General features: G+C 35.3%; 1 protein-coding gene across 2 annotated transcripts in view; it reads left to right on the top strand.

Annotated features, from left to right (window-relative positions):
- Positions 1-12,167, top strand: part of TAPT1 (transmembrane anterior posterior transformation 1) — a 50,931-nt gene extending 38,764 nt beyond the window's left edge. For both annotated transcript variants that reach the window (XM_086888443.1, XM_086888442.1), the window contains 5 exons: positions 998-1,057; positions 2,392-2,460; positions 3,720-3,796; positions 7,259-7,419; positions 10,044-12,167. In XM_086888443.1, coding sequence (XP_086744569.1) covers positions 998-1,057; positions 2,392-2,460; positions 3,720-3,796; positions 7,259-7,419; positions 10,044-10,273 — 597 coding nt within the window. In that variant the 3' untranslated portion in view covers positions 10,274-12,167. The remainder of the gene's footprint in view (positions 1-997; positions 1,058-2,391; positions 2,461-3,719; positions 3,797-7,258; positions 7,420-10,043) is intronic.
- The last annotated feature ends 258 nt before the right edge of the window (positions 12,168-12,425 follow it).

Genomic DNA, 12,425 nt, shown 5'->3' with positions numbered 1-12,425 from the left:
TTCTTGTGCAGAATCATACATGGGCCACTGGTGTTCCACACTGTGTGAATTCAAACATGCTTGATAAATTTGTGAAGCTATGAGTTAGTGTCTTTTCACTATTAAAACCACTTTTCAGGAAATGAGATCAGAACTTGTGAAGTGCTTTCTTTTTCAGCATCTCTAAAGTAACTACATTGGGGGGGGTATAGAAACAAGTGTAATAGATGTGCTTAATAAGCTCCCTTATGCCAGAGGCATTTATGCATGCCCTACTTTTGTACAGAGAGTGTGGAAAAGAGCAGTAATGAAGTCATGGTAGCCAAAAATGTAGCATGCTTCAGAGTGCTAAAACAGCTGGAGGATGGAGGTTGTCACTGGCAATTTTGCTAGGTTTATTTAATAAACTTTGTGGGGTGTGTGTATGAAGTTCTAAAGATTTATTGTTGCTAGGTCAGACTTTTTTCAGAATTATTAACACCTGCAGTGCAAGTTGTCCTGACACTTTTCCCTAAAGTAGATGCTTTTCTTTCTTAATATGCTGAACTGTTTTAAAAAGAAGCAAAAACTTACTTCATCTTCACATGCAATTTGCTTAGTGTATAAGAAAGCTCTCTCATTTGTTTAATTTGATCCCAGGGCTAGGTTTCCTGTAGCTTAAAAGCAGTTATGAACTGTGGGAAGAAAAAAATAAATATGATTAATATGATTTCTGTTATTTTGTGTTTCTTATGACCCTGAAATTCAGTTACTTCATAAAGTCTCATTCAATTCCTAAAGCATAGCGTAATGTTGTTTGTTTGTTGTATATATATTTATATATGTAAATTACTTTATTACAGAAACAGAGGCTTATCTCTTGAAGAGTACAGTTAGATCTAGAAAAACTGGCTTTGACTCTTTCAGGAAATGCATAATTTTGTAATACTTTATGGAAATATTTTATTAATATCTGTGTTGCTTTTATAAAGTGTGACAATAAATTAGTCACACATCTGATGTGCTGGATTTTTTCCAGGTCTACAGTGAATACAGAGCCAGTCTTGCATTTGACCTTGTTAGCAGTCGACAGAAAAATGTAAGCCTGAAAATAAAATGCACTTTCCTGTATTAACTAACACAATTGTTACGGGGGGGATATTGGAACAAACACTGAAAGAAATACATGCAGTACTGTTACACTTACAGCCTTCTTTAATAAGTGATAACAGGAATATTTATTTATGATTTATATTATTTTGTTGTTGTTGTTCTGGTCAGTTTGAGCTTTATTTAATATACTGCTGAGTAGTCTCTTCCAAATACGCTTATAATAAGGGGACAGTTGTGACAACTTTACATCTTTGACATACATGGGAAGTAAGTAAACTTAACAAGGTAATTTTAGATTACTGTTCTTTTCCTGATATTTTAACTGTATTGGGTTACACAGTATTCATTAAGAGATTGTTTCTTTACAGACAGAGTGCACAGATGTTTAGAGTTGTTTGCACTATGCATGTTACTGTCATGGTATGGGTATTTATAGAACATACAGACCACTTGTTCTTAATTAGTATAATTTTTGGAAAGCTGTTTACTGCATGCCTTTCGTGGATGAGGACTCATTAGGTTTTACTTGTTAGCATTCCACATGGCTTTAGATGTGTGCTCTAAATATTAAATGAACTTTATTACTATGATTTCTGTAGTTTTCTTGGGCCATTGTGAGGAATGCAGTGGTTAAAGCTCATAGAGAAGCTAGACACCATCAGCTACAAATAGTAATAATTTCTTAATAATAAAACCACCAGCTTAGTAGTTTTGAAAACTCCGTCACCTTTCCAAAGGATCATCTGTGAGAAATAAAATAACATCACTTATGCACTTACTTTGTTGTGATGTTCAATACTGCAGGCAAGCTGTCATGCAAAGTACTTGTGTTTTGAATTCAAATTCAAATTCATTTTCAAAATAATTTCAACACAGTTATATTAAGGCTAATTATAGATGTTTGTAGAACGATTTAAAATTGCTAGTGTGGTGGATAATTGTTCTTTTATCCCTGTAACAGTTTTTTCTGTAAAGTATTTGAGGATCAGTCAAATTAATACAAAGAGGTCTCTAAGCTGGTAATAATGTACAGATGAAGTATCATAGCGCCTTTGGATTCTGTGTCCTAATTGCTCTCGATTTAGAGATTTGTATTATACTCCAGTTGCTCATGATTTAGAGCACTGGAGCTAATCTTACTGGTCATGGTAGTATTACATTTTTGTCTAAGAGTGCAGCTATCTCCATGTGAATTCCAGAATGTGAACAGGTACACTTTATACCAGTATAGTGTTTGTTAACAGAGCTGTATTCTTATCTGGAGGGTGTGCCAAATAACTTTGCAAAAGTAGTTCATTATACTTCCTCTTCTTTTCCTAGGCATATACAGATTATAGTGATTCAGTTTCCAGAAGAATGGGTTTCATTCCTCTTCCACTGGCTGTTCTAGTAAGTTGTATCATTCCTATCAGTTTTCTGTCAATAAGATCTCACTTTGAGAATGTGTCCCTCTGAGATAGCTGGCTGGATGTTTTGAGGATAAAACTATGATCTGAAGTAACTGAAATGATGCTGAAAGGTGGAGTTAACTCTTAGTATAACCTATATCATACTACTTGTGGCTTCACAAATGCATTATTATTTCTCAGCCTTGCAAAGAAAATCAAATATATATTAATTTTGTGGAATTTGTAAGAACTTGAATTGTAGTGCAATTGAGTGCAGTGGAATTAAACTACATCTGTGTTTACTAAGCATATATTCCTTCTGGCAGTTATCCTATTCATTCATTTGGAATAGTCAAAGCAGCTGGTTGCCAGAAGGTTAGCAGTTTATTTAGGTTTTTCATAGGAGTCCTTGTGGCTGTCACTGTAATGGCACACTTAATGACTCAATATTATTTTATATGGGGCACTGAGCTCCTGAGCTGTTGCCGAGTGCATCCCTCTGAAATAGTTGACTTTGTTATACATACATGTTGCTGTAAAATTAATTTCTTCGTTAATGGAACTGTGTCCACATGCTTTCCTGATTTAATTATTGCAGAATGTTTTCTCTAAATAGCTGCTCTGACTTTCCCCATACACACATGTAGACAAACAGTAGTTATAATGCTGAGGATCTGTACGTGCTTTGTCAGCAAATATGCTAATTCACAATGTTCCTGGAAGGACATCAATATGAATTAACTTAAATATAATGTTCTCCTGTAGAGAAGGGGAAAAATACTATGCACAGGATTTGCCTAAACTGCTGAAATAAAACTGAAATTTCAGGATCCATTTGTTAGTAAAACTTGGGAGTCATGTGCCTTGTCCACAAAGCAATTTTGTAATCATAAGGTTAGCATAGCGTGTAACACTGATTCTGTTTTTCATTGCATCTCTTTACATTTTTCCTCAAAATTAGTTAACTTTCCTTCTAGCCTTTGAGATTTGGAGGTTTTTTCCACTTCTTATTTTACTTGAAAGTCAGTGTTAAGAAAACATTGTCAGATTCTGGTTTTGGCAAAGTTGCAACTAAGTACTAGTATAATACTTATTCAAATCAAAATCTGGAGTAGTTAGTACTGCCAAGGGGAACATTAGACTAAATTTCTGCTAATGTAAATGTTTCTGCTTTTTCTTAAATTTATCAAATAAGAAATGTCTGTTATAATGTTCTGTCAATAACTGTGTGCTAAGTTTTAACTTTTATTCTTCAAACAGCTCATCAGAGTCGTTACAAGCTCAATAAAAGTACAAGGAGTCTTAGCCTATGTTTGTGTTGTGCTGTTCTACTGTGGGTAAGTAAATTCACACAATTGAAAAGCATTCACTATTATTTGTTTACATATGTGAAAGAAGTTTCTGTTGATAATTCTGGATGTAAGGATAAACACAGTTTATATTGAGTAGAACATAAATGTAAAACCCTTATGTTCATAATCTGAAATTGAGAGTGCAGATTTGTCCCAAAGTACTGTGACTACATTGGGGGATTATAGCCCTCAATAAGTGATTTCAGTAATGGAAATAAGTCATTGCAAAAAGACTGAGAGAATCTGAGAGACAAGCACCATTTTTCAGTGTAAAAAGGGAAATTGAATTCCAATGAATGAAGTTTTCTGTAAAAAGACCAAAAGATTCAATAAGCAAACAAAAAGAAGCAGTTCAAGTGCTCTGAGCAGATCATGAATTTTTCTCTCAGGTAGTTAAATGCAAGGTTCACTTGACTTTGGGAAACTGGTTTTAAAAAAAAAAAATAAATGCAAGGCTCACCTTTCCTGGGAAGGGTGGGATCAATAAGTAATCGTAATTAAGAAATACAGTGTTCTGTGGAAATTTGTTTTCCATAGCCAATGATGTGCAAGTATCCCTTCATTATCCTTTCACTGCCAAGTCAATTTATACTTGCCTTACCTTTAACTTCTCACCAGTTGATAGGTACTTTCTGAGACTGCATAACTGTGCTTTACATCCAATTTAGTTTGTCTGTCTAGAGACACTTGCTGTGTATTATCTGTGGATGGCCACTTTCCAGGAAAGCTGTATACTACACTGTCATTGTTGTCTCTCAAAATTGATCATAAGCAATTAAGTGTTTCAAGTTGCTGATGGAAGAAGAACCTACCTGCAGTATTGTGGGAGTACTTCTTCCAGTGTCCTACTAAGCTGTGTTTTAAGTGAAGGCAGCAAGGCTTGAGAAGGGTAAGACTTCTAAGGCTGAGGCAGTGGTTCAGCAGGAAGAGAGGAGACCATGCTGGAAGAGAGATATCTTACTGTTTTACAATAGCTTGTGAAAAGAACAGGATTACTACACATTCTATATTAATAGGTGGACTCTTACCTCTAATCTGACCCTGATCTGCAAAAAACAGAGTTCGATCAGATGTGTTCTGTCTACATCAGTTGTAGGGATACACTTGTTTAGTGTCAGATAACTAAGACTTTGAAATACTGCATATAGGCCAAATAGTAAAATTTTAGCCACATCCCTCTGCACCATACATTGATTTTTCCCCAGCATACTATACTACATGCTATGCCCATGTTCTCCCTAAAGCCAGCTTTGTGTAATTAAAAGCACTATGCCAAGCTGTGGTATACCACAGTCTACACTTTAATCCTGCTCAGTGGTTTTTCCTTTTTCTCAATATATGTGATATTTCCCTGCTTCTACCATTCCACTGCTGCAGCCCAGGATTTTTCACTGTCTCTGTGGCTTGGAGAATGGAGGGCAGAAAGAAGTAATGTGATAACATAAAGTGTTAAATGGTGCTCTTTAAAGACATAGCTCACAAAAGTAAATACATTTTGGTCTGTTTTGTCCTTATTAAAAAGTGAGAACAAATTTTTACTTTTCCTGTGATCTCAGACTTGGAGCTAGCTCACCTCTTGCATCTTTCAAGTAATTTTTGTTCTGGACATAAATTTCAGCTTTTCCTCAGATGCGAGAATATATATAGAATACAAACATAATAGCACAGATATGTGAGAAAACCTGAAGCAGTTAACTGGGCAAAGAATTGAGCCTATACTATGGATTAATGAATTTTGTGTTGTTTATTAACAACTCTAGTTATATTTTAATTGTAGTTAGAGTCTTGCCAAAAAAACCCTTGAGTTTTCTATTCCTAGAATTTTGAATAACTGCAAGCTTACATTGTTGTTAGAGATTTGAGCCTGGGGTAGGCTGGCACAAAAGACTAAAGGAGAATTTCTAGAAACACTTGTATAATTTTCCATGAGGAGCTGGAACTGATACAGGGAAGTGGTGATTTATGGCCTTTTACACTTCTGATCTCATTAAATCAGAGTCAAACTATGCTGTAAAAACCTACTCTCACAGAAAAAAAAAATTACATAAGAAGCATAAGAAAAACACCTCTAAAACATTAAAAATTAAGGAGAGCTTCTCAGTTCTCTGAAATAAAATCTTTCCCTACAATATAATAAAATTGAAGAGAAGCACAGCTTTCAACCTGTATAAAATGATATCTTCTTTGTGGTTGCTTGGATACTAAAATGTCACTTTCTTCTGAGTACTGAAAGTGGTGTGCTTTGCTCATTCTTCCATTTCTCTATTGAAACAGAATAAACAAAACTTATTTTTTCCCTTGGAAGTGTAGTGTAGTTTGTTTTTCTGTTTGACAAGTTCTGATTACATTTACACAGAGAGATAGGGGAGCTGCTGCTGGAGTGTGCTTGGGTCACTTTATCATTAAAGAGTTAGACTTGCTCCACGGATCTGTGAATGTTCAAGTTGTCTTTTTAGTCTGTTAATGATGTACATGACAAACTGACTTTTCAGAGTGGAGAATGAATTCAGAGTCTGCATTTGGTTCACTCTTGTTACATAGCTTGATTTGCATAGAGAATATTTCATTCATCCTGCAGAGAACAGATCACTCTCTCCTTGTCATTCTGCAATGAGCCTTCGCTCCCTGGAGTGGACATTGCTCTATGAGTCATGTGTTGCTAGTAATGAAAATTAGATTTTGCAAAACTCAGTTGAATGGTAAAAAAGCACTTGATTGTAGGTGAGGCTTTCCTTTTCTTCAAATGAGGAGACAGGTGTAAAAGGGATTCAGTGATTTGCTGAAGTTTGTGCTGCAGTTTAGTCATAGTAGGAAAAGAATCTGCTATCATCTGGACTGCACTATGGTGGTAATGCAATGCTGCCTCTTCAGGTTTGTTGAGTTTTATGGACTGTCTTCTGTGACGTGAAAAAGGACTTATTATGATTAGCCTGTAGTTTGTAAAAGCTAGATATTGGACTTGGTAGTGCTGGGTTAATGGTTGGACTCAATGATCTTGGAAGTCTGTTCCAACCTTAGTGATTCCATGGTTCTGTATTTGCTGTCCTGTGGTTCCAAGCTCAAGTAGAGATCCTTGGCTGGACACACTTAATTTGGGTGCATTTATTTTGTACTTGCAGTGTTGAGGGCACTTTTTAATTCTTTGTTTAAATATTTGATGTCTTAAATGGCTGCTTAACTGTCCTTGTAGTCCTTACTTAAATAATAAAACTTGATGATTTTCTCTAGATGCTTTCTGTGGGAAAAAGAAAATTAAGCATTGAATCTGAAACAAATTGTTCGGAAAAGGAAATTACCTTTTGATCTTGATATTGAAAGGATTTAATTTGTTAGCTGATCCTTCTAAGACAGCACTTATAAATATGAATAATATGAATAATTTAAGTATTAATAATATGCAATTATTTTAATACACTAATGCAAATATGTAAACAATTTTTTTTTCAGGTTAATATCTCTCAAAGTCCTTAACAGCATTGTATTGCTGGGGAAATCATGCCAATATGTAAAGGAAGCAAAAATGGAGGAGAAATTATTCAATCCTGTCCTGACTGCCACCCCAGGGAAGCCAGCTGGCAAACAGCAAGGCACATATAAATCTACCCAAGGTAAGGCTAGCTGCCTGGTTTGTTTTCAGTGAAAATTTTTCAGACTAAATTTGATATTAAACCAGATGTCAGTGTTTGCTGTACAAACTCTGCTGCTGAACTCTAATTGTGCCATAGCACAGCTGTGAACACAAGTCTGTAAATGTAAAAGAATTCATTGCTTTTAGGTCATGCATCTTCTTTTGGTAATAATTTCATATCTCTGATAAGATCTCACTGTGATATGTGGAGGTGATAGAAACAATGGAATAGAAACATACTTTTATTTTAAAATCGTAATTCTAGAACGGTTTGGGTTGGAAGGAACCTTTAAAGACCATCCAGTCCAACCCCCTCTGCCATGTCACTGCACAAATCAGTGAATATACACATCATCTGTGACAGTTCTTAAGTTTAGTAGGGAAGCAATCTGTATTTCTCATGGAAATCAAAGTAAAATGTGGTAGGTTTATGCATTGGTATAATTAATTGTAGTTGTCATGAACACATAATGAAAAGCTTTATGAAATCCAACTAGGAGTTTCAGTGGGTCCCTACCCCATTTCCAGTCTATGCAGCACAATTTCCTCTTACAGGTCGTCAGCATCATTGGTTAATTTATAATGGGAATATGGCATGATTGTATTTGTGTGACACATTATAGAAGGAAACAGAAACCTTCATTGTTCCTGTCAACTGAATTGGATTGCATCTTCCTGTGGGAAAAGCTCAATGAGAGCTTTAGAAAATTTAACAGTGGGGCTTTTATTGTGTTCATTCCGTGGCTTGCCAACAACTTGAACAGCTTGAAATGCAAGGTGCTCGTTAGTCGTCAGAGTGTCTCGCCAGCAAGGGGAGAGTTAAGAATCTGTCAGTGTTTGGCATAAACCTCTATGTCTCATATGTGTGAATTCACATCAGGCAGAAACTTGGTGCTAATGTTTACTTCTAAATTCATACAACTGCTTTACTTTCATCATGAAGAAATGTGACATGAATTGTTCTGAATTCATATTTGCATTAAATTTTGCATTTCATTAGCGGACTGTAATGATGATAATGTTGAATTAAACATTCTATTAATACTTTTGGATATGGAACTTGGTAAATTGTACTTACTTATATTGAGCCTTTAACTTACAGTATATAAATCCTGAAGACTATTTTGAGCTGAAGTAGCAGGGATGCTTATCTTCTCCAGTGGAAAGATTTTGAGCAAAAAGTAGCAACCAAAAAGCTTTTATGGATTTTATTCAGAGTATTTCTAGCTTCCATTGCTAATGGAATTGCTCAATTTTACAGTTTTTTGGGGATTTGATATTTTTTAACACCTCTTTATTTACTAGGAATCTTGATTATGTGAAATGATGATTTTACCTTCCCCCTGCTTTTGCATTATTACTGCTGGGCTCTACAGTATTAGTTAATCTCTGTGCCCCACTTACCAGGTTTTTACAATACAGTCTCTCAACCCATCTCTGATTAGGATGAGGGTAAGGGAATTAATCAGTCTGGTCTCCTTTCTGCCAGCTTATAGTTTAAGTCAGTTAATTTTCTAAAGAGTTCCCACCTTGTCCACAAAAGCAGTTAAAATCTTGAAGAATAAGATTCTAAATTTGCTCTTGAAGGATCAAAGCTCTAATTACTGGTAGTCATTTATAGACTGAGCAGCTACATCTAGAAGCTGCTGGGTTAGGAAATACATTTGTAACCAAGTTCTAGAATTAAACTTAGTTGTCTCCTTTCTTCATGCAAGTTTAGTACCTTTAACTTGCATAGCACTGTAGAGGGTAACCCATGTACCTCCAAGTAGTAGATGTCATACTATGGACACATGCTCTGCAGAAGTTAAGTTTTTGTAGCAATTTGGGTAGTGCTGCCATTCTGACAGGTAACATTTCCTTGGGCTGGTCTGCAGGACTCTCCACATCAGTCAGATTTTTTCAGATTCCTTTAGAAACTCAGTCTTTACTGAGGAGGGGATAATTTTTTTTCTTACCTTTTTTTCATATCTCTTTGTTGTTTGCTTGTACATTTTAATTCTTTAAACATTTTAACAAAATGTGGAAAAAATATATGGATGCTACTTACCAATATGCTAGGTTAATGAAGCCAGTGTTCAGTTCCACTGAAGTAAAAGACAGGAATAAAAATAGATATCTTTAATAGCACTGCTTTAGGAGCCAGTGCTATTAAAGTGCATAGCAGTGCATGAGTCATTTATTAGCTATCCCTGGAGAAGGCAGGTTTATTGTACTTATGTAGAGGATTAGGCACATCTAGTTCCTGCCACAGAGATTCTTTTTGTTCATTTCAGTAATAAACATTTGTGTGTTTCACATAAGGACTGTCAGAAATCTTTTTGCTTAAGCCAACAAAAATAAGCATATATGTTCTAATTTCTGCTGCTTATGCTCTTTCTGATTATTTAAACTTCTGTAGAAATTGTATTTTCTTTCTATTTATTTTATAATCTAAGAAGAGGTAGTGGCTTTCAGAAAGCATTTTTCTGTTGCTTCTGCTGACTTTATGCAGCACACTTTTTCAGGATACCTTTGGTATCCAGAATCTGGATGTTGCACATTGTATCTTTATGTCTGTGTTAAATTCATTATTATCTTTGTAATTGTCTTCTGTTCCAACAGGAATTTCCCCGGATGAAAACGGTTCTACATCAGTTACCAATCAGCCGATGCATCAGAAGGAGAATATGCCATCTTTACTTGTTACAAGCAATTCTGATCAATTTCTGACAACTCCTGATGGAGAAGAAAAAGATATAAGCCAAGACAGTTCAGAATTAAAACACAGGTCTGCAAAGAAAGACTTGTTGGAGATAGACAGGTTTACTATTTGTGGAAACAGAATTGACTAAGAATTTATTTTTTTTAAAATCAATGTGCTAAGGATACTGAGCTGTTGGGACAGCAGATGCTACCAGAATGGACAGTTGCCAAAAGGCACATAAATATTTATTTAAAAACTTAAATTATTAATGGCAAAAAAAAATTATTAATTTCTTTCTACAAGTAACTTGGCTTGGTATCTGGTCAGGTCAAGTAAGTGATCTTTTACTTGCCTCTTGGAAAATGTGGTGGATCGTGAGTCTCTAGCCTGGTGGCAGAGCTGCAGTATCACTTTTCTGGAAAACGGACTGGAAAAAAGCATAGCCCTGTTCTGCGTTATGAAACCATGCTTCCAGAACACTGTTTTTCCTGAAGGTTCCTCCAGTGTAAGGATATTCCTGGAAATGTATGGAGACTTGACCGGAAGCTTGCCTATCCAGTTACCATGTTTCATTAAACAACTGCAAGCAGAATTCAAAACTTGTGCTTATATCAACAAACACATAAAGCATTGGTACATGAAACAGTAAGTCAAGATAGCTATTCTTGTCAACAAAAATCTTTTCAAGATGTATCTTGAAAATCTTGTAATCAGAATAAAACTTTGCCTTTAAGTGAAAGACTTATTGCTTAGTATTTTATCTGAATACTAAACACCAAGGAAAGATCACAGTAATGAAGGTTCTGCTTAACTGGGCAAATATGAAGCATATTCATTTCATGTGTTGTGTGTCCTGCAAGGCAAATTATTTAGAATTTTTTTTTTTAAAGCTGAGGATTTTTTGTTGCTGTAGGAAAAAATATTAAAGGGGCACTTCTAATGTCAAGGAACGGCAGTGTTAATTGCAGCAAACAAGTGTTGTGTTGGAACTGTGTGTATGGCATTAACACAGCAGTAAAGAACCTTGCACTGCATTTTGCATTTAACTCTTAGAAGAATGACATCTGTATATTAACTTGCCTGAGAACATGCCTATAGAAGCTCACACTGACAATCAAATCATAATTATCCATTTAATGTAATTGATTGGTTGTAGTCAAACTTAAGTAGATGGACTAGATCTATAAAGAACATTTAAGCATTACAATGCATCTTAATTTCTGGCGTGAGATGCAGAGTTGGGAGGGTTGATAAAAGTAGTTTTGGAATCCTCAGACCAAGAATGGATTAAATTCGAGCTCAAAACATAGGCTGGAGAGTTTTATCAGAAGAGACCCCGTAGTTAATGATAAATTCTTCATATGTTGTTAAAACACAGCATTAGCTTCCAAAATGCCTTTCAGACATTCAAGTAAGCACCAATTTTACCTTCCAAGGGAAGGTATCACAAAAGTACTTTAGTGCTGAACAAATGAAGAAAATTTGCTCTTTGTTAATTTCATAATTTGTCAGAATGGGAAAGCCAAAGTTTATTTGCTGTATGAGCATGTGAAAGTTTTATGTACCTGCTAATCCCTGAAACTTGCAGGACTACAGTAATATAGCAGATGGAGGCAGCTGGACAGAGTTACGTGTCTGAGCAGACTTGGTAATGAGACAACTCTGCTGTACAGTTTAGGGTTGTCTGCTGTGGTGGGAACTCCTTGCTGTGCTCTTTCAGCCTCTCCTCTCCCATAAGAATAGTGGGAGTAATGGCCAAAATCTGTGGTTATGTTCAGGGATGAAAGTAAAGAGGACTTGTGCTGTGGAAAAATTTGAAAATCTTTAAATTTTGATGTATTTTATACTAATTGGAGATGTTCACACATTGAAATTAAGATTGTCTGTCAATTTGGTGTATCTTATAATTATTTAGCAGTTGCTAAAGAAAGCTTGAAATTGCTTTCATTTTTTTTCTGTTGAATGACATTCTGTATCAATTTTATAAGTGCATCTTGTGTGAAACTCAATAAAATTAAATTTTGTAATATTTGTTTAAAAAAGGAAAATTACAGCGTTGACATTTCTTTTTTAGTATTCAGAGTTGGTGATCGTGCAAAGTACTTAATGTATTAAATTCCAATTTCCATAATATAGGATTCTTGCAAATGTGGGACATGAATGAGTGTAAGAACTGCGTTATCAATAGCTATATACAGATATATTTCTGTAGCAGTTGGTTGTTGCCACTTGCAGAAAGAAGATATTGATGCCAGCCTATTATTAATTTGGTTTTTAAGGGCACACACCATGTGAATGAA

This window comes from Cyanistes caeruleus, chromosome 5, assembly GCF_971803275.1.
Source record: "Cyanistes caeruleus chromosome 5, bCyaCae1.hap1.1, whole genome shotgun sequence".
NCBI lineage: Eukaryota > Metazoa > Chordata > Aves > Passeriformes > Paridae > Cyanistes > Cyanistes caeruleus.
The sequence above is the reverse complement of the archived record's forward strand: the minus strand, read 5'-3'. Positions and strand labels throughout refer to the sequence as shown.